General features: G+C 44.2%; 1 protein-coding gene across 1 annotated transcript in view; it reads right to left on the bottom strand.

The window, feature by feature from the left end:
* Positions 1–24,861, bottom strand: part of LOC144766909 (epithelial sodium channel subunit beta-2-like) — a 175,565-nt gene that overhangs the window by 53,818 nt on the left and 96,886 nt on the right. The window contains exons 2-4 of the mRNA XM_078650611.1: positions 19,364–19,500; positions 12,239–12,402; positions 6,207–6,311 (exon numbers count right to left, since the gene is read on the bottom strand). Of these exons, the coding sequence (XP_078506737.1) occupies positions 6,207–6,311; positions 12,239–12,402; positions 19,364–19,500 (406 nt within the window). The remainder of the gene's footprint in view (positions 1–6,206; positions 6,312–12,238; positions 12,403–19,363; positions 19,501–24,861) is intronic.

The raw sequence follows: 24,861 nt of genomic DNA, 5'->3' as shown, positions 1-24,861 counted from the left end.
ATATGTAATCGAGTCTTCAATGATATGTGACGCTATTTATATTTATGTAATATTGAATGAGTGGACAGTAGTGTCCCCGGTGTAGGAGAATTAACAGTTCCCTATTAAAGAAGTTTCCAGATATGTATTCCTCCTTTTCTACTTTTTGTTTTTGCTTGCATAATACCCTTATAAACAACAGTTTATTTGGAAAGCTATGTGAACATCGAAGCCCCAATTACAATATGCAAGTGCAAGCCAAAGCCTTCAGTTCTATAAAGATCATGCTAACAATAAACGATCCATCCACAGACAGAAAAGAAAATGGGAGAAAAACAGAACTCTAGAGGATTTCTTTATACTGAACTCCCCCCAAACAATGCACATCATTTGAACCAAAACAAAGTACTCTGACATCACCATTAATGAAACCAGCAACAGTAGCAGAATGCTATTTAAAACAATCATGCACTGCTTCAACCACCTGCCAGATCCACCTATACCTCACTCCATGGAAAAGTGCAATGTCATTAACCTCTTCTGCTGTGAAAAAATACAGACCATCCAAAAACATATCGATGATACCGAGCCTGCTTATCTCTTACACTCACCTCTTCCCATAGAATCTCGCACTGGTCAGGCTTCAAAGCCCTATCTCTCCCAGATCTGGCTAACATACTCAACTCCCTTAAAGCCACTTCTTATGACGATGATGTTTTACCATCATCTTTCATCAAAGCTCTCTCTAGGATGCTCTCTTTTCCCTACTTGCCATTGTCAATGCCTCCCTCACTCAAGGCATCTTTCCTAGAGCTCTGAAGACTGGCCAGATACTCCCACTTCTAAGGAAACCCACACTAGACCCTGATGACCTCCACACTACTCGCCCATCACCTACTATTCATTGGCAAGATCCTTGTAAAAGCAATCGATGTTCAACTCCAAGATCATGTCAATGCTTACCATCTTCTGCAGGACTACCAGTCTTCTTTTGATTGCACTGGAGTACGAAAACAGCCACTTTAAACATCAGACACAATGCCCTCTTGACTACAGATGAAGATGATCCCGGCTTCCTGATATTTCTGGACCTCTCAGCTGCCTTCGACCTAGACAACCATCCCACCCTCATATGCGCCTTTGAGTTGTGAATGGCATTCACCAGCAATGTCCTTCACTGGTTCTCCTACTACTTTTCCAATTGGCACTAGTTTGTTCACATGGGCACCTGCAGGTAACAACAGATCCCTATGAAGTGTGAAATCCATCGGGTTCCATATGGTGTCCTGTCATCTTCTACTTTTCCATGGAGCCACTTGGTGCACTATTCACAGATGGCAGCATCAAGACGCAACACTTTGCTGAGGATACATGTTGGACAAGATACTCATCAGATAGCGTTGCCCTAAACCTTTAGCTTTTTCCAACTCGGTTTTACTGATTCTCTGGTGCGGCCTCCAGGCACTTTCCCACTGTGGATGCAGTGTGAACGTGTGCGTGCCCTTTCTACCCATGTTACAAAGTGGCACAGACTCAATGTTCTCTAACATGGGCCAATCTGCCATAGCTCGCCGGTGGGTGGGTGCTAATATTTATACTGAGTAAACTCAGGAACAGAATGTCAGTGCAGACTGCTATGTGTGATCACCACTACCTACAGTGCTCGTGATCGAGTGTGCAGACTGCCATCCCAGGCGTGCGTGCACACTGACCCTATCTTAATTAAACCTGTTTATAGTCTGTAGTTGCAGGCTTGTGTGGGCGCACTTGCACCTCTGGTGCTGGAGACTATGTGATCGACCTGCCATTGCAGGTGAGTTTGTGTATCAGTGCAAGTGCATCCAGGTACTGAGTAATAACTGTGTGTATTTTGACTACCAATGAGACTTGCTCTTTCCATAAGGTAACATGGGAATTTATTGACATTACATTACTTCAGGCTGCAATAGTGGATTGCAGTAGAGCAGCTTCATGATGTCTCATATCAATGGATTCGCTGTGCCAACCCCTTTCCAGTGGTAAAGGTGATGTTGGCATAACTCGCATTGAAATGACACATATGGAATTTCTATGCTTTCTGAGTCCCATGTGCAATGGTGCCTTGTTCCAGAGGACACCTGGGGTCAGGGGAGCAAATCTATGCATTCCCCATCAACACCCATAAACCTTGGGCATACAATGGGAACGACAGACCGCTGTAATTTGAGGTTCGGATGCAATAGATAGGGAGAGCGAGGTTTTTGAAACTTGGTTTCTCGGTCTGGATCATGGCCTCACTAAAGATTAAGATCTACATTCCATGGCCCCATGGCAGGCAGGCCTATAACTTAGGGGGCACATCTAGGGTTCAAAGGAAAAACCCTACACCGCCCCCTACCCTCAAAGGCACACAACAGTATAATTATGGGTGCCATCCTTCAGCAAAAGGTGAGATACATTTTAGGGGACGGGGGATCGGAGAACTGGACTGCGTGGTGCACATTGCCAGAGAACTTTGTTGTGCACATTGAGGATTACCGCCCATGAAGGGGACAGGGTGTCCTCTTGGAATAGTGACTTGCCTGGGCCGAGACCTGCTGAAGCGTGGTGCCCTGAAGTGTGGTCTTCAACGAACCATCTGTGGGCATCCTTTTCTCTATGGAATCTCAGGAACATCAAAGATCTTCTGCGAAGGACTTACACCTTCTACCTACATATGGAGAGCTGTGCCCTCTCATGTGACCACATCAGTTACTAAATCCAAACGGATAGCATGTTGTGAGGGTGGAACTAAGACTTATCCCTGGAGACCGATTGTCTAGCGCAGAGCCCAGAAATTTCACCACATCTAAGGCGCAGGGTTCTTGAAATACAGGAACCCTAACACTCATAAGCATCTAATTGGTGGTGAGCTGATTCACTGGTTGAGGGATCCAAAGAGACCTGATTCATTTACTGCGCTGCAATTCTCTCATGAGACACACAGACTGCATGCTCATTGTGTGCGATGTCTGATTCAGAGGGTGCAACCCTCAAAGGTGGGGGTGTACCCATTGTAGATTTTGCTCCTGTGTGTGTGACCAGATCGGTCTTGTTCAACCTGATCATCGTGCATCGGATGTGGTAATCTTTTCCAGTACAGAATTAGCAACTCTTCATTGTGTGTGACTGGAATTGCCTGGTGCAACCTATTTCAACGTACCCCGGTCATAGTGCCTCACTTCCAGGGAGGTACGGAAATTGGGACTCATCATGTTTGAGATCGGAATGCTCATACCAACACGCGCCAGACACTGTGCCCGGATTGCCTGGGGCATGACTATTATCATCTTGTACCTGTCAGTGTGCCTCATCCTATCAAGAAGGTCCACTGTGTTACTTCCCATTCATCGGTTGTTCCCTTTTTGACTCTCATCGTGGCAGACCAACAGCCCTTTCCTCACTTGCCCCTCACGAAGGCAACTTGGCACCAGGTAGGAGTGAGAGAGACTGATTGGGTTAAAGAAATGCTTCTGAGACAGTTTAGAAGGGGATCAAGAGGCTCTGTGATTCCATTGTGTTTTGAGACCTGTGGGTTAACTTCCAGAGTTGCTGCTAAACTCCCCTTGTTTACATCTACCTCTTAATTAAACATGCTACACATTCCCACCTGCTTCCCGAAGACCAGAGTAAGTGACTTTGGCCGTGTGCTGCCTTTTGTCTTGGAGGCAGCGTTGGTTATTTGCCATCCGAGGGTATAGGAAAATTGGGGTGAACTGGAGGGTGGAGGGAGGCTGGGGCCACAGAGTATGCAGACTGTGTTAACCATTGTCCTGCTGGGTACCAGTGGCATCACATTAGGGTTTTGAGTGCATATGTCTGCAAGAGCATTCCATACGGACTGTGCTGGTTACCTGTTACACCATAAAGTGGTGTAGAGTGAGCGTGTACGAGTGGGGGTCATAGTGTGCGGAGATAATCAAAAGGAGCTAGCTATTATGTAGAATTCATGTGATGTGTGTCAGAAAAAACAGCTTTGTTTTTTATGAAGGCCCTCACCCATCAACCTAGTTGGTTGCATGCTTCATCATCGGGCCCCACCCAGGGCACCGAGTGTGCCTGGGGTGTGCTGCGACGTCTGTTTACAGTGGAGTGGATTCTGTTAGGTGAGTGTGTAGTGATGGTGTTAAGGGTGTAGATTTAAAAACTGTCCTACAGGTCCCAAAGTCCACAAGGGTAATTTAATCATGGGCCCTTGGCAGTGTTAAAAGCAATGCTGCGGATGTGTTTGGAAGTACCTATGGGCCCCCAGATCCAATGTAGTCAACTAGTTTCAACCAGGCCTTGTATTAATTCTGGCTTTCATCAGGACCTATGTGTGGGTGGTGATATAGGGGTTTACAATGCGTGTAAATGCTCCTAAGTGATGCACACGCTAAGATGTGGTAAGTGTAAGAGGATGGTTTCCTCTAAGTTTGTACTCTCATTTTGAAAGGGTCAAACTCCATGAGTCCCTGGAGGGACTCCGGCCGTCTGTAACACTTTCAATGTGGCTCAGGACCCACAGCTCGAACCTACTTGGCCATTACAGGAACTCCGTCGGTGATAGTGTGCGGACAGCCTGTGATTCACAACACTGGCCTGCGGTACCGCGTTGTATGTTTATTTTGTGCCAAAAGCACAATACATCAGATATTGGGGTTTTCTGCGTGTCTCTGGCCCTTGGTGCTGCTAACAGGTTTTCTCGTTGCATGTATGTACATATTGTTGATATCATTATGACCTGGTGTACCAAATAACTGTGTGGGACTATATTATCAGGATTGCCAGGGTAGGCCTGGAGTGAACAGGGTGCTGCACCGCATATGGGTGCTCCCTCTGGGAGGGGGGGGGGGGGGTTGGATTAGGAACTATCCCCACGTACATACTGTTGATATCATCACCAAACGATTGGGTCTAGTATTGCTAGTATTAATCCCAAATGTATTTTATGCCCAAAAGTACTTGATTTTCATGGTAGAAAAATTGAATATGTGTGTTTAATGCAAACATCTTTCCATACATCTTGTGTGATGCTCAGTGTATTTATCGCGATGTTCTGCTGTGCCTTTGCTTTGCATATTCCCTCTGGATTAATCCTGACTGCTCAGTGCCAAGCTACCCAAAGGTGAGCACCAGTTATGCAACAAGTGTAATCACCCTCCCTTGATTTGAGTGGTAGGTTCTGCCTGGCAGTGCTGGTCCCTTCAGCCAACCAGAAAGTGCTGGTTGCAACAATACACAACTCTATTTGAAAGACTCTTCTGCTTCAAAAATCCAATGCCTCAAACACTGCTTGCACATTATCCAGTGCTGATGTCCAGTGCCTATCTGTATCTCACCCATGACAGAATTTCTGTAATTTGTCAAAATCAACAAACAAGATACAGTACAAACTTGGCTTAGTGGCGCAAACCTTGACGGCTTCGAACCCAAACTCTCACCGAAAACCAAGTCACTTGGATTCATCCTGGACACCAACCTCGCCCTCAAGGAACACATTGCTAAAAAACAAAGTAGGTCTGCTACCAACTTTCTCTTCTAAAGAAAGTCAAACTGGTTCCTGAATTCAGCGATTCAGAACAATTGCTCAAGCCACTGTACAATTGCACCTGGATGTTGGCAATACCCTACTCCATGGCCTCCCATACTCCACATTGGCACACTTTAGGGGAATCCTACATGCCGCAGCTTGTCCTTCAGGGCCAGAAGAAATATGATCACATCTCCCCCATCCAGGTGCAACCCCACTTGCCTGCCCACACCATCTTCTAAACCAGCTGCATAATTTACAAAGTCATCACCACAAGCACCCCCATTTATCTTGCATACAAGCTCGCCATTTCTTGTGGTTCTTGGCGCACCTGCAGGCAGGACACATCAAAATGTAGACTAAAATGTGTAAAAAAGTAAAAACAAGACAACAGGCCTTTACCAACTATGCCCCCAGGTTCTGCAACAACATCCCAGTATCCATCAGGACCATTCCAACACTGCTCCGATTTAGGCAGACACACCTTTACAAAGAACACTACATCACAATGCTTTAACGGTCCTCAACACAGCATCATCTCCTATTACTCGATAACTTTAAGCTTGCATTTGACCATGTGCAATGCTCTGCTGCCTTTTGGCTAGGTTTGCTCCATAGAAATACCATATACATACATACAGACGTGAGGTGAGGTTCAGTTGACTTCCCCAAGCCTCTTTACTGTAGATTCACTTACCTCTTGACTGTAGGCCATGCCATAGACTTCGGAGTAGTAATTGCGAATCTCATGCCCCCTTGTACACTTACTGCTGAACGGCTCCTCAAGGCGATGGACATGGACCTGTTAAAGGGTACAAATGGCAAACATAAGAGTGTGGAGAAAGAGCAGCGTGTTTTTTAACCAAAGGATGAAAACTGGTCAGAAAAGCACCCAGTAAATCCGGGTGCAAGCAGTTAATCTACTTTTCGGGGAAAACTCATAATTACCCCCCACCGCAGCAGAGATACCGGCTGTTAAAGTTAACTCTGGCTCTCCAGTGTCTCGGCTGTAATGTCCATCCACCTCCTGAGGGCCTAATGGGAAGTGGATGGAATGCAGATGGAAGTTACCAGCCACACTGGGGTTACAAGTCATGCAGAAACACCATACCCCTGATGTTTCTCCCTCACCCCTCCATAATGGTTGCAAAAACGCAAGCAGGGGAGTCACAGCAACATAGGCATGGAGGGTGAAGGTTCGTGGTGGATGGTCTGCCGAGCATAATAACAATGTGAAATTCAAATTAACACGTTCATTCAGTAGTTCCAGCATCCAGATACTCTGCTAAGAAAGACTAATTGGAATATCAGATTTTATTATCTGTAGCACTTAATCCATTTTTGACATATCAAATTTGGAGGGCCTCATTTACAATATTTTGACACATGGCAGCACAGCCACCTGCTGCCGTGTGTCAAAATAAAAGGGCAGGAATGCACCGTATCTACAAGATACAGGCGCGTTCCTGTCCTTCTTCCCTGCGTAGGTGCACAAACAGCAGCCATGCGCCAGCTCAGACACACTTGCATCATTTTGCAAGGGTGTTTGCATTGCAGGGACAATTGTTTTTGTGCAGGTATGCCTGCTGCAAAATGCAGCAGGCATAGAAAGGAAAAAACTAGGAGAAATAAAAGTATTTCTCCTCATTGCACCTCCTTACGCCTCCCCTGGGGAGGAATAGGATTTTGACGCATTCCCAGGTACACAACACTAATCTAGGAATGTGTTAAGTTCTATGGATGTTGCAGGGGAACACCCACAGTAACACCCATGGAACGCCCCTTCCACTCAGAGTTATGCATTGCCAGTGCATCAATAAAAGAGATGCACCGGTGGCGCAATGGGCTTGTAAATTATCCCCAGTACGCCTAAACTCTGCTTGGGTGACGTCCTCTCAGTCACACTTTTGTTACTGCTTTTACTGGAAAGGGATATAGAATGCCAGGACTGAAGGATCGATTTCTCTATGGGTCTTCCACATAACGTGGAAGAGGTGTGGCGCTGCGGCCAGGGCGACTGACGCTGGAATCTAGGGACCACGGTTCGATCCCCGGCTCCGGCGGCAGGTCAGCCCAGCACCATGTGACTCTGGGCAATAGCTCGCTTAATCTTCCCGACGGCCCCCCAGCGCCTAGAGACCCTTACGGGTGATTGTGCGCTTTACAAATGTGGACTTTACTTTACTTTACGTCAGCTTAAAATTAGCTCATATAATATAGCTTTATAAAACGCTTCCAAGGTTATACCAGTTGTTAAAAGCTCTGAACCTAAAAATGGAGAAAGCCTTTAATAACTGGTATAGCCAAAGTAGAAGGGCTATAACGCTATTGGAACATTTCACTCACTGAGGGGAGTATGTTCTAAATTAAAAAGGAAGAAACAGAAATACAAACATTGTAATGTTACAGCAGGATGCTTATACCAGCCATTATTAGCCCTGAGCAACTTCCTTGCCAGTAATGGGCCTCTCAATGAGCAGTGTTTAAATATAGTCTTATAGCCCACTGGCAAGGACTATATCAGTCGTTAAAGGCCCTGAACTCGAGTTATCGTCCCGAACTGCAGGTGAGGGCCTTTAACAACAGGTATAGCCTGAAGCGGAGAGGTTATAAAGCTATTAGAACATTTCACCCACTAAGGATAGAATATTCTAAACTAAAAATGGAGAAACAGAACAACATTGGAGAGCTGGCTTAAAGACTAAAACAAATGAGGCAGACATTTCCTTTGATGCTTTGAAGCAGAAACTGGACCAGCTTAGGGCAGAGTTTGGAGAATGTGAGTGCTAAGCCCAAGGAAGCAAAGGATCTACCAGTTTGGTATGCAAGGGTGAAAAGTAGTGTGAGACAGATTATCCCTGAAGGAACATCCGTAGAATAGAAAATGGGGAAAATTGCAACAGAATATAGAAGGAGAAACCCCTGACACTGTTTTTACCCTTTAATTTTCATATGTCCCCTTCTCTCTATTATGTCAAGCTACATACAACAACTTGCCTGCTTCCTATCCTGAAGAAGTTCTCGCAGCCCAAGAAAGATTTGAGGAGAAAGGGCTCCCCAGCTTTGTATTGACTCTTTGTAATCTGAAAGGGCTCATTGTGTCCTTTTAATGCCAAAAACAAATGCCCTGTTTCTTCCTTGTGACAGTTTTGAGCAATGGTCTAGCAGGGGTACTCAAGGCTTACTACAAGCAATGAAAACGTCTCACGCCTGTTTGGGTATTAAATTACTTCTACAATTGTGGTGCACGGGGCCGCCCAAACTCCTGCTCCCAATTCAACTGCACCTGTTGCATAAATGGCAGCTGCACCTGAAGAGAGATGCTTGCCCAAAGTAACTCCTGTTAGTTTTTGCTACACCTTTGTCCCCTACACCATATCAAGTTTGGAGGTACTAACTTGTTTTAAATTCCTGGTACACATGCACAACTGTATATTTTTCTGAAAAAATCCTTCAAACTTGATCCTAGATACCATTGGTGAGACAGAGATTCCTCACCTTTTTAGGAGTCAGATCATTTGGACCTTGTATTAGCCTCACCACAGTTCACATTGAGTGTGCTGCTTCTCTTCCTCATAATACAGCCATTTGATTTCGCACAAGTCCCAACTTGTGTTTTTGTATTTTCTCGCTTACCTTTTTGTGAGCAAAGATGAGGAATGCACACTTCGGTATCTCCAGCCCCACCTTAAACTCTCATGGAAGTGAGAATATGTTTAGGAACAAAGCAGCAGCTCCAGAGCAAAGTCAATCACACAGAACATGCTGTGACTTCTACACCTGAAACTATGTAACCATCCTCTCCCAGAACCTCTTCCTTCATGATTTGAGTTCATCCAACCTATCAGGATTAATCCAACCTGGAATCCATTCTTAGCCAAACCTCTCCTCCCACAAAGGCACATTAAAGGCAAAATTCACTCATGGTCTTTGGAAATTTCAAACCTGAGAAGAAAAGTTGGTTCCTGGGTGATTGTAACAATCGCAGTTAAAATGTCTCCGTACATGAGGCTGTTTCTCGGTGCAGGAGAGGTTCTATCCCAGTGTTTCTTATGCATTGGAGCCCTTCTTTCAAAGTGTCTCCTACTTATGGGACATTTTTTTATCCAAGCAGCTTCTCACTACAGGAGGCATTATACTTCAGCATCTCTCCAGTGAAGGACACCTTCTTTCCCAGTGTCCCCTCAGAACAAGAAGCCTCGACTCATAGTGTCTCTGAGGTTCAGAAATGCTGCAGCACAAAGGATTTACTTTTCACCAACATCAAAGCCACCCATATCCAAGAGATTAAACCGCTACTGTGGAATGACCATTTTTTGATATCTTTCACACTCAGTATACCAACGAAACTAGCCTAACTTGGTAAATCACAACGGTTGACTAACCGTGCCTGGAAATTAGTCACGGAAACCTCATTCCAATCCCAGTTTTCACATCAAAATACACAGGCATTAGACAACATCCCCGTGAATGTGGGTGCAGTCACTCTCGAAACAGAAATAAGTGTAACATTGGACAAGTTAGCCCCTAAACAAAAACAAAAACTTATGAAATCACCAAGACCAGCTTCAGAGAAGTGGTACACACCACTACTCAAAGTGCTCAAAAGAAAGTGTCAAAGTCTAGAGCACCAATGGAGACAGTCAAAAGAGGACTCTGACAGACTAAAATACAAATCCGAACTCAAGGCCTACAATCATGCCAAAAGAAAAGCCAAAAAAAGTTATTACGCACAACGAATTAATGATAACTGCAATACGGCGAAAGAGTTATTTAAAATAGTGAAAGAACTTAGCAAACCAGCCGGACTGTCCCAATCCCTACCCCCATCAACAGAAGCCTGTGAGAAGATAAGCAACTTTTTTTCAGACAAAATCAGTAAAATCTACTCTTCTTTCAACCTCACTACACAAACAGACATAACTACCTTGGATTGCCAAACCCCACATCCAGAGACCCTATCAGAAATGAGCAACTTCACACCACTGACAGAAATTGAGGTTCTTAAAGCAATGAGAGAAGTGAAATCTGGCTCTCCCCTCGATCCCTGCCCTCACTTCATCTTCGCGTAGATTGCCCCCATCCTTTGCCCATTCGTCACCCAGATGTTCAACAACTCCCTCAAAACCGCCATCTTTCCAGACATCTGGAAAGAGGCTACAGTAACCCCCTATTAAAAAAAGCAGGATCGGGTGTTCTCAATCCTGAGAACTATCGTCCAATTTCTCAACTTCCCTACCTATCTAAAGTCCTGGAGAGACTGGTAAATAAGCAACTGACACACTACCTGGAAACTAATAATCTACTGGCTCCATCACAGAGGGGATGCAGGGCCACCAACAGCACGGAGGCCACGCTGCTGGCTGTGCTAGACAACATCAGAACACGCACTGATCAAGGTGGAGCAGTTGCGCTGATACCGTTGGACCTGTCGGCAGCGTTCGACACGGTCTCACATGACAGAATGCTGGAAATTCTCCATGCCAAGGGAATCCAATCAAACGCTTTGCAATGGTTCAGGTCATTTCTAAGCAATCAAACTCAGTCAGTCCGCCTGGGCCAATTCCAATCTAAATCCAGCACCTCCAGATGTGGTGTCCCGCAGGGGGCATCAGTAAACCTCACCTTATTCAATGCCTGTTTCATCTTTGGCCAAAATCGGCAGAAAGTGGGGAATCGGCATCTGCTCATACGCAGATGACACGCAACTGATGGTAGCACTGGAAAAAAGCCCGAAGTCTCTAAACAAAAACTTTATAACTGCCTGACAAAGATGTCCCAATGGATGAACGAGCACTGCCTAAAATTGAATGCGGGGAAATCCGAGATTTTACTTTTTGGAGTGGCCAAGCTTCTCTGGGACGCCACGTGGTGGCCACAAACACTGGGCACCGCCCCAAGCCCTAAACAATGTGATAAAAACGTAGGCGTCTTTATTGACGACACCCTATCCATGAAGGACCATGTACGGATCCTTTGTGGAAGGGGTTTTGCGACGCTAAAATTACTAACAAGACTGTTTCCGTGGATACCAACAGACTGTCGGAAATCAGTCATGCAGGCCCTGCTGATATGTCAACTCGACTACGACAACGCACTATTCGTAGGCATGAATGAGCTCCTGTTCACAAGGCTTCAGATACTCCAAAACGCCGCTGCCAAACTGGTCTGTAACCAAAATAGGAGGAGTTCTGCATCAATGTGCATGAAGACACTGCACTGGCTACCCGTGCGTCAACGAGCAGTATTCAAATTGCTCTGCCATGCTCATAAAGCACTGTACAAAAGCGGACCAAAAATACTCCAGGACAAAATTGAATTTTATATCCCCTCAAGGAGTCGGCGGTCACTACATTTAGCGTTGGCTAGAACAAAGCGCATCAAGAAAGCTAGGTCCTGAGGGAGATCCTTCTCATACTTAGCGGCAAAGAAATGGAACGACATGCCTGTGGATCTACGGCTCACCTCCAAACACCTATTATTCCGGAAAAAACGAAAAACCCACTTGTTCCCCAAAAACTAAGAAACATCAGTTTGACCCTTTTTTTTTTTCTTTTTCAGCTTCACCGGACCATGTGCTCTAGCGCCTTGATATCCCTTTGGGATGATTGCTGCGCTCTAAATAAATAAATAAAGCTCTTGGTGCGCCAGTGTTCCTAGATTCCCACTACCCCACTCCTTCCTGCTTTATTTCACCACACACCGGTCCTCTCTTCATTGCTCGCTCACCTTCACTACACCGATATCAGACTCCTGGCCAGGAGGGACATTCACGCCCTCCTCCTCCGGGAAGGGCATCTCCCACTGGCTGTGCAGAGCCACTCGCACCCCGGCTGTGGTGCTGAGGGTCTCGATGTACTCGCTCTGCTCGATAAAGAGCTCCATGGTGAGGCCTACGAAAGAAAGGAGAGACGCGTCAACGAGACAGAGGACAGGAGATAGACATGCAGGCGAGGAACAGACTACGAGTGGAGGGCGGCACGAGGGAGAGGCATCCTATCATGTAAAATGTTTAATATTCTGCAAAGATGACTCAGCTGATCAATAACATTTGTAACATTGTTTTATTCATTTTCTTATTTAAGGACTTGGGGATCATTCATTTTGTGTTGTATCCCAATGCCAATCGATGCTATACATACCTAGCAGATGTGGAGAAGAGTTGAGGTCACTATGGTATTTATTACCATTATTGGGTATGGGAAGGACCAGGGCCGGCTTTAGGGCAGTGCGACTGGTGCGGATGCACTGGGCGCTGACCTGGAGGGGGCAGCAGTGACCTCATGGGCGGGGGGAGGGGGGCTGTGCTTAGCAGTAACTTATGATTTCAAAGCACCTGCTGCAGAGTGCTTTGTGCATCCAGCTTTCAAGCAGCATTAAAAATGTCAAGATAACTCTTGTGATTAATTTTCCTGCTAGAGAGACAAATCAGAGTCTTGTCTAGTGCCTGTTTTGATTCGCCATAATTTAGCACAGAGCGTTAATATGCCTGCTGGAAAGATGTGTATTTTATGTGAATAGCTGAATCGATGACTGCTTTTGTCACAGAGATCCTTTTGTTATCACAGTTCATTAGATACAACTCTAACACAGAACAGTGACTGTTACAAACTGGCATCAAAGAGCTGCATGCAAAGTGCATGAAATTGGTTAGGACGTTCTGTATTTTCCCCCAGGCGTTCATTATCTATTCCTAATGTTGCTGAAAAGGGTTTTTTTGGGTAGATTTACATTCTTATTAGTAAAGTCAGCCTATACCAATGCTTTAAAAGAAATGAAATGTATGCGAGAGAGTGGCTATGGAGAGATAAGGGCAACATTTGCCTGATGGTCATGTGGGAATCCGAAGAGGTGGTCATTGAGTAAGGGGGCAAAAATGATTGTTGCACCGAGCGCCACCAGCTTTAAAGACAGCCCTCGAAAGGACCCATGATTACAGAAAAGTGAAGGTCTTAAAGACACTTAATTATAAACAAAAGTGTCTTTCGGATATTTTAAGGAGGACTCACAAATTCTGCCAGGAATTACCTGGTGAAATCTGTCCAGGGAATTACTCTTCCCCCATCCCTGCCTGACCTTTAGTGGCAGTGACCTGCTGAGATGTTTAATGTGTGTGATATGGTACTAAGTCTTCCTTTCAAAGGCACTAGCTCATTGCTAAACCTAACCACACACTAGGAAGTAAGAACATATAGATCGCTTTTCATGAGAAAAGAAAGAAAGAAATGCAAAGTGCAATGTTTTGAAAAACTGCCCTCACCCACAAATGTTTGTGGCATGGCTCATCATAGGGCTGCTATGAACGGATGTATGTCATCACAATGCATGCTTTTACTACGCATGCCTTTACAACGCAGGTTTTACAATGCAAGTCATTACAACGACTTGCGTTGGTGGGTGCTGGATAGTGGAATAGTTTAATTTACTATTCCAACTCCAGTCCCCATGGATAGTAGGGAATATTTTGGATAGTAAATTAAACTATTCCCTATCTTATAACGCCCTCCAGCGAAAGTCGTTGAAATGACTTGTGTTGTAAATCCTGTGTTGTAATGGTAGTGCGTCGTAAAAGTTGCGTTGTGATGGATGTTTCCCCTATGAACACCTCTACGCAGACCAAAACAAGAGGTGGAGTTATAGGGTGGGGAAGACAATACAACATAAAGAAAGGTCAGGATATAAAGAAATGTTAGTGCAGACAAAGATTTAAAACTAACTAAGGGATATCCAAATACCTCTTTAATTAACCTGTTAGAGCTAAAAGGTATCTCCCTACCAAAGGATGGTGGTGAATTGATTGAATTATGCACCATTCACCCCTCCGTTCTCCAAAGAAGTCGACATATTTCAGCCGGATATCGTGTCTCCTTTGGCTTTCTTCAGGACTATTAGATCCCTTGTCTTACTCCCTTTCTAATATACCTTAATCTGTGCATTGGATTACTACACCTGTTAGTAGTAATAATACAGAGGTCCTGTAATCACACTCCAAATTGGATCAGTAAGTGAAAAAATAGAATGTACAAGTGAAAAGAAGTGTGTGAATCACAGCATTTTAAAATACCTCGTGTTTTCTTATGTGAAAAAACGTTGCTATCTTTACCCTTTCTCAGCCCATATGGTGCGATGTGGCTTATTCGTCACTTATATTAAACACTGCTGGTGGGGACAGTGCCCTTATTATACCGTTGAAGTCCACAATCACTTGCCAGAATTTCCAACACATTAAAAATCACAGTATGTACACATCTATCAATTGTTATCAAAACATCACTCTGTGAAAATGACATGCATATACCCATGTTGGAAAATCTAAGGTCTTGAGTCAAATACTCGATGAGTCTTACTGAGTTTCACTGTGGAACCTGCTTGAACTGGCGCGGGAAAGAGGTAGGTAGTCACACACTAGTCAAGAGAATAGGGGTAATGTATAGGTAGTTAGAGAAAGACACAAGCTTTGATGTTGCAGTGAAAGCAATTCCAGTATTCTTCTGTGGACAGCATAAAAGCAATGGCCACTGATATTGCTACGAAGGCATCCCACTCCAAGGTATTAACCTCACGTGAACCCTTAGAGTCAGGGACTAATCATTCGCAACACAGTCATGTTCCTTTCTAAAAAGGCTGTGTCCTTTTTGAGCTGTAATCAAGGGATTACCCTGAAATCACTAGGGACTGGGGTTTACGAATTTATGTTTTACATAAAAGTAGCCCTTAATCTGAAATTAGTAAGAACAAATGAAGTATAACAGCAGTCAATGCATATTTATTAAATAATTAGAGAACAATAACCAATATTGAACAATGGGTGAGGTGAAAAATATGCTCAGTGCTCATACATAAAACAAAATGGATGCACATTTGGTGCATCACACAAAATGAGAAACAACTCTAACAGGATAACAGCCACAGTGGTGGCTGGTAGGGAATGGTGGTGGTGAAGCAGGGGGGAGATGGGGGCTTGAGAAATATTTTTTTTAAAACCACTTACAATTTCCGCCGTGTTTCCCCATTGTCTCCACTTCTCTTAACTTCCTGACTCCGAGTCCAGAAGAAGTAGCAGGAAGCACACAGGCTCCCCCAAGCTAATCACAGCTCTGCAATGCAGCGTTGTGATTGGTCTGAGCGCCCTGGTTCAGCACCCTGTGCATTACAACCTGGTGGGGTATATGTAAAGTGCGCATGACTGTTTGGCCGGCCAAAGATGGCCAGCCAAACCTTCACGCATACTTAAGTGCATAAAACACTCCTCCTCCCGGTGGCCCCAGCCGTGCCCACTGTAACCCAGCCCTGCAGCAACAAAATATAAAATGATAATAACGTTGGTATTACGATTTTATTTTTCCCTTTTCCACTGCTCTGAGAGTAGTGGTGTGACACTCCTCCGCCTTAGCGAAGGAACCCCCCCTGAATAACAGTAATAATGTTTGTGAGTCCAAAATGTCAATGGCCTTTCAATTGAATTTTGCATCCATTGATGGTTGTCACTTCATATGTTTTTATTAATTTCAGATTAGGAGCCACTGTTTTGTAAAGTTAAATGTCTTAACTGGGCAGCAGCAAAGGCAACCACAGATGCTTTTTGGCGCATTTCACCTCATCAGTTAAGTCCATCTTGAGTAGGAAAGTGCACAGTATTTTTTTTTATATGAGCAAAATTTTACATAGTGCTTGTTTATTTGGATTAACTTCCTTCAAGGAGTTTCACTCTTTCTCTTTACCTACTCCCAAGCAAAGTCATGAGTGTTATATGGTGTTGATACTCAGTGTGCCTTTTTTCGTGAGTACCCTGAAACCATGTCACATAGATGACTTGTAAGCATTCTGCATGCCTTACTTTGATGAGAAGATATGCAGAAGAATTCCAAGTAACCTGTGTGAAAACACGGGCACTGAGCCCTCAAAGGTGGATGGTAGGTCATATTTCATGGCGTACATAACTCTGAAAATGGGTAATACGCAATATTTCCTCACGAAAACCCAGCTTGCACAGAACTTTGTCACCTTCACATATTTTTAATAGTTTTTGCAAGATTTAGGCAAAAGGTTCAAGATAAAATATGAAACTTCTCACACAGACATGTTGCACACTGTCTCAAAAAGCCTTCGCGATATTCCTAAAAATCCTGCATAAAAACTGACTTTGACTTAAAACATCCCTACCTCGACTCTACTTCCTTCCTATGACCCTCTACTTCCTGTCCGTCTTCTGCATGCCTCCTCTCTCTGTGCAGACCTACCCTGAGTCACATGCATGTTTGCCTTAATCCCCATTATTGTATCCCTACAAATTGCCCACACCTGATTTCAATTACCACAATTCCTCCTTTAAAAGTCACACCCATGCAACCTAGCAATAACTAATCTCCTGCAGCTCATGTATTATTACTGCCAACCGATGCGTGAATTACTATACTCCACATCGTACCTAAGTCCTATTAATTCACTCTACCACATAGAAACTGGAGTAAATGCATGGCATGGTTTCATAAGAGCACAATACTAACCCCAATAACCAACCAAAAAACAAAGAAATACTAACCTGGTGACCAGGAGCAGCGTTCTGCCCTGTGTAAAGTGCTACAATACCTCTTCAGGGTAGTAAGTGCTATGTAAATGCAGGTATCATATAATACAACATATGACCCTCCTGCCTCATAATTTTACTAATTCCATAACCCCGGCAGTTGGCCAGTCGATTGCAGTTCATACAGACTGCATAGCAATTTCCTTATATTGCTTGACATACTCACATGAGGCGAAACTGCTCTGGTCATGTTCATCACTCAGTACCGTACCAGTGCACAGCATTAAATCACCCATCACCAACTGAACAAGAATGCAATCACTGAAAAGATCTGCTACATCTCGCTGGCCAATGGAGTACTGCAAGTCCCATATAGCTACATACTATCACCGCATTGACATCTCACATTGGCAATCAGAAATAAGATGATAGTAAAAAGGTCCATAAGCTCGTAAATGTATATAGCGCAGCTTATCACCTGTGAGGGCATCCAGGCGCTGTCCATAGGCACGGGGATATTAAGTGATTTGCCCAGAATCACAGAATATTGCACTGATGCAGAGACTCAAACGCAGACCCCTAGCTCCTGAGGCGACAGCTCTTGCCACTGCGCCACATCCTCTCCACATCTCAGCAGATATCTGATCCATGTCTCCCTCCAACCCATGCCTGCTCAGAACGATAACCTTTCAACTTTAAACAAGGAATCTCAGAATGGACAACCCAGTGCAGTAACCAGCCCAGTGGACTGTGAAAAATAGAAATTCAATAAGGGACATGTAGAGCTAATAAAAGCTGCCAGCTTACCGAAAACCATAAACTGTGCCCCTGTCTCTCACACGCCTTTATCCATCACACTGGTAAGTGCTATGTGCCATAACATTATAACCTCGGTGGTCATTACGCATGACATGGAAACATTTTCCACATTGGATCAAAACAAGACAACATCCTTCGCCCACACAAGCCACATGGTGTAGCATGCTATCCATGTAGGCATGCACTATGGTGCTCCACGTAGGGGTAGTAGGCACTATATAAATGTTGCAATATCATACAATAAACCACTAATCTTAATTTCCTAAGGCGTATCATAGGACTCACATTTTGGGATCCCTGTGCCATTTGCAGAGACTCACTACATAGAAAAGTGACGATTGGCACGAACTAAATAAATCAAAACTAGTGTTAGTTGCCTTTGGTTCATTCCGTTTCGCCTTTTTTTATTGTCTGTGACATCACAGACAGGGACCAACTACAATTAACTTTTTGTTAAAAAGTTATAGACAGAAGAGCATTAACTCATATAGTTAGTAGGCGTTAATTTCAATATTGCACAGAATATGGTTATCTAGTGTTTAGGTTACAATCAGCAGAATATTACACTTACATTGTCCATACTATTTACTCGAAGATTAACAAAAACCATGTCAATAAAAGAAAATAATCAGGACTGTATCCTGCAACCATCCACAGATCCAAGTGGTAAGACGTAACTCACACTAACGAAACTGGTGTAGACGAAAGAGGGGCGGTCAGGGATCATCTATCTTGGTACTCACAGCTCTAGAGAGAACATCAACACCACTGTTTGATCTCTACCAATTGACCTTCCCATTCCTTTGGAGTTTTTCAATTATATATTATTTTGGTCTTTCCTTCTGCACAATTTGCAGGATACTTTGGCCTCCTATTATGATGAGCAGACCATATCAAGTTGCAGAAATCGTGCTGGATTGGATTGGTATTGCATAGCGCTTTCCTACCCCTCACGAGGCCCAACGAGCGCTCTGGCTTCTGGAGTAAGTAGGCACTCCATATCTATTCTACCATGTTGCTCTGTAGAGCACTGCACTAAAATGCTCTCTGGACTCCTCTATTGTGACTGCATAGACCTTTGCACTACAATTCTCAATAGACTCTGTATTACAGTCTTGTACAAACTGTTCTATGATAATGTTGGTTGCACTGCTCTACTATTTTGGGTGATGGACCTTGCTGCTCTATTGCAATATGGATGGACAGTTCTATTATAAGGTTGTACAGATTACTTCCCTATAATACTGGTCCTGCAATTTTACTATGATGCTTTACAAATCATTTGAGCAGATCAGTGTGCCAGCCATTCCAACACAATATTGTGCGGCCCATTCTCGTACAATCTGTTACAGCCATCTGCATGGAGAGTTGCACTGACCAATATCAATGTAAGTGACCGAGGTCCACCTTTGGTAAAAAGCTCTCTGTAAAGGAAGATAAGCCTTCTAGAGCAGGGGTAGTCTGGCTTCTTTGACCATTGGTATGGAGAGTAGACAAAGATCACTTACCATAGCTGACTCCGGCCTTAGTGGCATTGAGAATATCCGGTTCTGCATCCCTCGGGCCAGTGCGCATCGCCGAGCCCCTCTGCCCATTGAAGGTGTAGCAGTTTCCAAGTTTGTGGTTCAGGATCGGGGTGAAGAAGCTGAAATCACAAAGACATTTTTAGTTACCTTTTGGGTCAGTGTTACTCCCACAGGATCACCAGCTGGACAGGGAGCCGGTGTCAAGTCTTAACGGCGATAATGAATAGCCCAGTTGTGCAAACTCTCACCCAGTAGGGTCTCCCGGCACTAAGAGGTTTTATTAGCATATAATGCTGGGCCCGAAAATGGGGAGACGCAACAATAAGCTGAAGAATCATCAATTCTAGCGATAGTGGTAAGATTGCAAGAAGAAAAAAAGTCTTGAGATTTTTTTCTAAAGCACAGGTGTTTTTTAGTCAAGCAAAGAAAGATGGTAAAGAATTCCACATGTTTGTAGTTTTGAATGAACATGATCAACCCCTGAGTTTTGTTCTTTTGAAAAACGATGATGAAGGTAACTTCCTGTGAAGGCAGTTGTTGAATAGGATTGTAATGCATCCTGGCACTAACTGAAGTGAAATTGCCGGAATACAAGGTAGAGAATTTATATAATTAATTGAAAACGGCGAGTTTTAAGTTGTTTTGGGAAAGATATGTGTGATTCTACAGTCCTGAGATTGGGTGGGAGATTGTCCCAGTACCTTGATGATAGAAAATAGAATCAACAGCCACCAATGCGGGTGCAGCAGATCCGTGGTGATGGGACGAGACTGAGATGGGCTGATCGTTGTGTGCATAAGGGAGAATAAGGTACAATTTTGCTGTGGATGAAGAAGGGGCTAGAACTGGATAACGCTCTATGGTCAATGCAAAGAAATTTGAAAAGAGCCCTTTGACTTATGTGCAGTCATTAAAGAGTGCGATGATGAGTGACGACAGAGTGATCCGCAGGAAGTTTAGGGATTAGGCATGCCGCTGAATTCTTACTCACCCGAAGGCAGGAGACAAAATACAGAGGAAGACCGAAGTAAATACTGTTTCCATACTCAAGCCGTGACAGGACAATAGTTTTAAGGCCAGAAATTGGAGACAGGATAATGATTTTAGGTATGGCTCTAAGGGGAGAGAAACATGTGGTGGAAACCTGGTCAATTTGACTGCAAAAGCGAAGGGTGGAATAAATATTAAAGCCCACAATTTTTGTTGATGTTGCTGGGATAGGTGGCAGTCCAAATTCAGCAGGCCAGCAAGCAGAACACCAACTGGTGGTGGATTGTGTGCAGCCAACCCTTGCTGCACATGGCTGATGTCCATTGGCAGTGAACAGTGGATGTACGCTGGGGGGTTGGGAGCAGGGACTGGCCAAAGGACAGGCCCTGCATCAAAATCCTGCTGCCCACATGCTAAAGGCCATGCTCTGTGGGGGTTCACCACATACAGGGAACCTGATTTACAAAGGGCCTCCACACTTGTGGCGGAGGCCCCGTAGTCGTGAGAGAGTCTCCACACTTGAGGCGTGTTGAACCTGGACATTTTTGCCGGGTTCTCCCCAAATTTTTTGCCTTCCTTCTGTATTTTTGTGACTGCTGGCCAGTGCTAAAGTGCAAGTGCTCTGTGTCTAAAATGTAATGGTATTTGTTTTCTCCATGATTGACATATTTGATTTACTAATAAGTTCCTAGTATAATGCACCAGGTGTGCCCGTGGCCTATAAACCAAATCCTACTAGTGGGCTTGCATCACTGATTGTGATACCTACACAAGTAGCCCATTAAACCTGTCTCAGGCCTGCCACTCCAGAGCCTGTGTGTGCAGTTTTAATCATCCATTTCGACCTGGTTAGTACACCTACTTGCCAGGCCCTAAACCTTCTCTTTTATTACATGTGAGGTACCCCTAAGTTAGGTCCTAGGTAGCGCCATGGACAGGGTGAAGGGTTTTCAAAAGGTAGGACATGTACTGGTGAGTTTGGTAGTTAAAAAATGCTAAATACGTTTTTTTCTACCCCAAGGTTTATCTCTCTCATAGGTTAGCATTGGAGCTGCCTTGTAACAGCTTACAAGTGTATTTTACAATTGGAAGCAGACTGAAAATTGGAGTTTGGTGTCTATGGACTCCTAATTTAAAAACAGATATTTTAGTGAAGTTTGTTTTTTAAATTACAGGGCAGAAAAAAACAATTTTAGAAAGTTGGCATTTTCTTACTCAACCATTCTTTTCATCTGCCTGTCCCTAGAATATACGTCTGGGTTGGATGACAGTTGGGCTTTGTGAATTCACTTTAGACAGTCACACACAAAGGGAACTGAGGTGTGCCCTGCATATCCTGATAGCCCATCACCTGGCTGCCTTCTGGGGCTAGAGTGGTAGAAAGAGTTGGCACTTGCACCCGATTAGGGCTGTGCCTGTCCGCATAGAAAGAAGTCTCCCCCTTGCAGCCTGTCTGGAGCCAGGGCAAGGAATTCTTCCTGCTTTAAAGGATGAAATGGGTATAAGTACTGGACCTCTCGACCACATATACTCAAAACACTTCTGGACTGAGGACATTCTGCCAGGCAGAAGAGCTGTTGTGTTGGCCTGTTGCTTGTCCTGGGAGTGAGAGGACTAGACTTTGCTCTCTGCATCCTGCTTGCTAAAGTTTCTCCAAGGGCTTCAGTTGAACTTGCCTCCTGTCGGACATCTCAGAGTCATCACAGACTTCACCAGTAGAAGTCACAAGCTGTGCATGGCTGGCGTTCAAGTTATAGCTAGCTCTCTTAACTATGAATTTCAGTGGTTTGTAAACATTACTTTAGGTAGGAAATTGAGTTACTGGTACAGGGGGGTAAAAACCTACTCAAGCAGCAACCACAGTTCCTGTCAGGGTGGAAAACAAGCAAACCCCAAATTAAACTGTGCTTAATCATCTGGTAGCTTGGTACAAAAGCAGTCAGGCTTAACTCAGAGGCAATGTGTAAAGTATTGATGCAGAATTTCAAACATTAATAAAGTGGAAGCACAATGCAAGAACAATCCCACACTAAATTAGAAAAACAGTGCACACTTTGATCAATTATTTGACACCAAAACAACAAAACTCCAATCCTTAGAACCCGAGATATGCACTTTTCAAAGATTTAAGTGAAAACAGTGCTTAGAAACACATAGAACCAACTGTGGTTATCTGGTCGCACCAGATCGGGACAAAGTCACAAGTTCAGGTCAATCGCAGTGAAGCATGGGCCAGGTAGAGGGACCAAGGTAGGCCTGCTGAACAAAATACCTAAAATCCAGGTTGTGGAGTGTTACGAGATTCTGTGTAGATTGCAGTGGCAGTTCCAATGGCCTGCAGGGCTGCAATTTGAAGTACTGCCAGGATATGCATTGTGCAGCGGCAGGTACAAGGAGCTGCAGGCTGCAAGGTGGGATCTTGTGTCAAGGTGCATCACACAGAAGCTGTTCCGAGGATCTACAGGGCTGCAATGTGAGGTCCCGGGTCAAGATACGTCACGCATAAGCGGTTCAGAGGAGCTGCAGAATTGCGAAGTGAAGTACTGAGGTGAGATGTGTCATGCAGCAGCGATTCCGAGGAACTTTGATGCATTGTGGTACGTCGGGTCTGCTAGGACCACAGCAGGGCTGACAGACCACCTTCAGGCTAACTTCCAAAGGTCCAGGACTGGGGTGGCACCACTTGGAGGGCAAGCTAGTAGAGTCCATGTGCTGGCTTCAAGATGGTTGGAGCCTTTTCTGTCCCCAAAGCTCTGATCATGAGACCAGCCGGATCGCCCTTGGAGTCACTCTGGTGGTCTTGGGATCAAAATGGATGCAGGTCCAGTTCGTATCATTCGGGCAGCAGGATAGCAGTCCTTCTTGCAGCAGAGTAGCACAACAGTCCCTCTGAGTCTTCCGCGGGTCCAGAGGTGTACTGAAGAGTTGGGTCTGAGGGTTCATTATTTATACCTGGCGCCCACTTTGGAATAGGTGAACTTTCTAGAGACTTCCACCCCCAGACCTGCTTGTAATTTCCTGGCTCCCTGCCCTGGTCTCAGCTTGTCTGGGGTCGCAAAAGTCTAGTATCAAACCCCTTTGTGAGTGTGCTGAGGCAGAGCCTTTGTGATGTGTAAGGGCGGTAGGTGACAGCTCCACCCCACTATCAAGTCAGAGATGGTCCATCCTGCAATACACAAATTCCCTCTCTATATCACTATCTGAGAGCAATACATAAAAGCAACGCACGTGCAAGACGTACAGCATAGCGGTTATCAAAGAAGGACGACGAGGATGAGGAAGGAGAGCAGCCATGGCAATGAGGAGGCAGCCACGGCAGGTAAGTACCCTTTTTTTACATTATAATTACTTTGGGAGGGTGGAGGAGCCGGCTAACTCCCCTCCGCCAGAGTCAGAGTTATGCCTAAACTTCGTGTTCGCAACGGAACGCGTAGTAGGCAAAGCTCCGTACACTCCACTGGTGTAGCAGAGTTACCTGCCCGGGGTTAGTGTTGAAGTGCTTTTAGGCGGGTAGCACGCTACTCTGGAACCCAAACAGGATTAGTGGGAAATTAGTATAGGGAAATATGAGATGAATTTGAGTGGTCGACATGTCAGTCTGTTCGTTAGATTGAAAAGTATTGTGTAGGGATATAAGAAGCAAGGGTCTACAAAGTGTTTTTTGGGAGAGCATAACAGTAGGGGTAAGTTTGGGATGAGTATAGGGGAGGTGGAGGGGGAAGAGTCAGAGGGAAGGGTTTAGAAATGCTTGTTTGGGAGATCTGAATAGTAGAAGAGGTTTGAGATGATGCAAGGAGGGGTAGAGGAAGGAAGAGTCTAGAAAGGGTTATTTTGGGGATCATAGTAGAAGAATGGGGTTTAGGAGGAGTCAGAGAGTCGAGGTAGAGGATATATTGAGAGAATGTTAGGGAGAAAAATAGGATAGTGCATTGGAGAGAGTAGTAGAATGAGGGTTGGGATGAGTTAGAGAGTGGAGGTAGAGGATATATTGAGAAAGGTATAGGGTGAGATATAGGGTAGTGCATTGGAGATGCTGAATTAGAAGCAAAGTAATAAATATGAAGATATATATGTGCATGGAAGGCATATATATTATAAGGATGGTGTAATATAAAGATTAAAGTTGTATTTAATTGAACTCAGACTTTTAAGTGTTGTACTTTAAGCTAATTTATTTGTTTATATAATTAATATATATATTTTTTGAAATTCAACAGCAAAGTAATTGTTGATAAATAGTTATGATAAAAATGTACTTATTTATATAGTGACCTATATACATGTTAAACAAAGAATGATATAACCATAAGTGATATGTACATTTGTTAAGTAGAACAAACACATTTCTATAGATTTATAAACATAACTATCATACACGTTTATACAAAGGAATACACATATCTAGGTACACACATATGTCCAAATAAATGCTTATATACCAGGGATATGCTGTATATTTCTGTTTGAGTTTGGTGGTTATGTGGGGAAGA

Source organism: Lissotriton helveticus, chromosome 7 (genome assembly GCF_964261635.1).
Source record: "Lissotriton helveticus chromosome 7, aLisHel1.1, whole genome shotgun sequence".
NCBI lineage: Eukaryota > Metazoa > Chordata > Amphibia > Caudata > Salamandridae > Lissotriton > Lissotriton helveticus.
The sequence above is the reverse complement of the archived record's forward strand: the minus strand, read 5'-3'. Positions and strand labels throughout refer to the sequence as shown.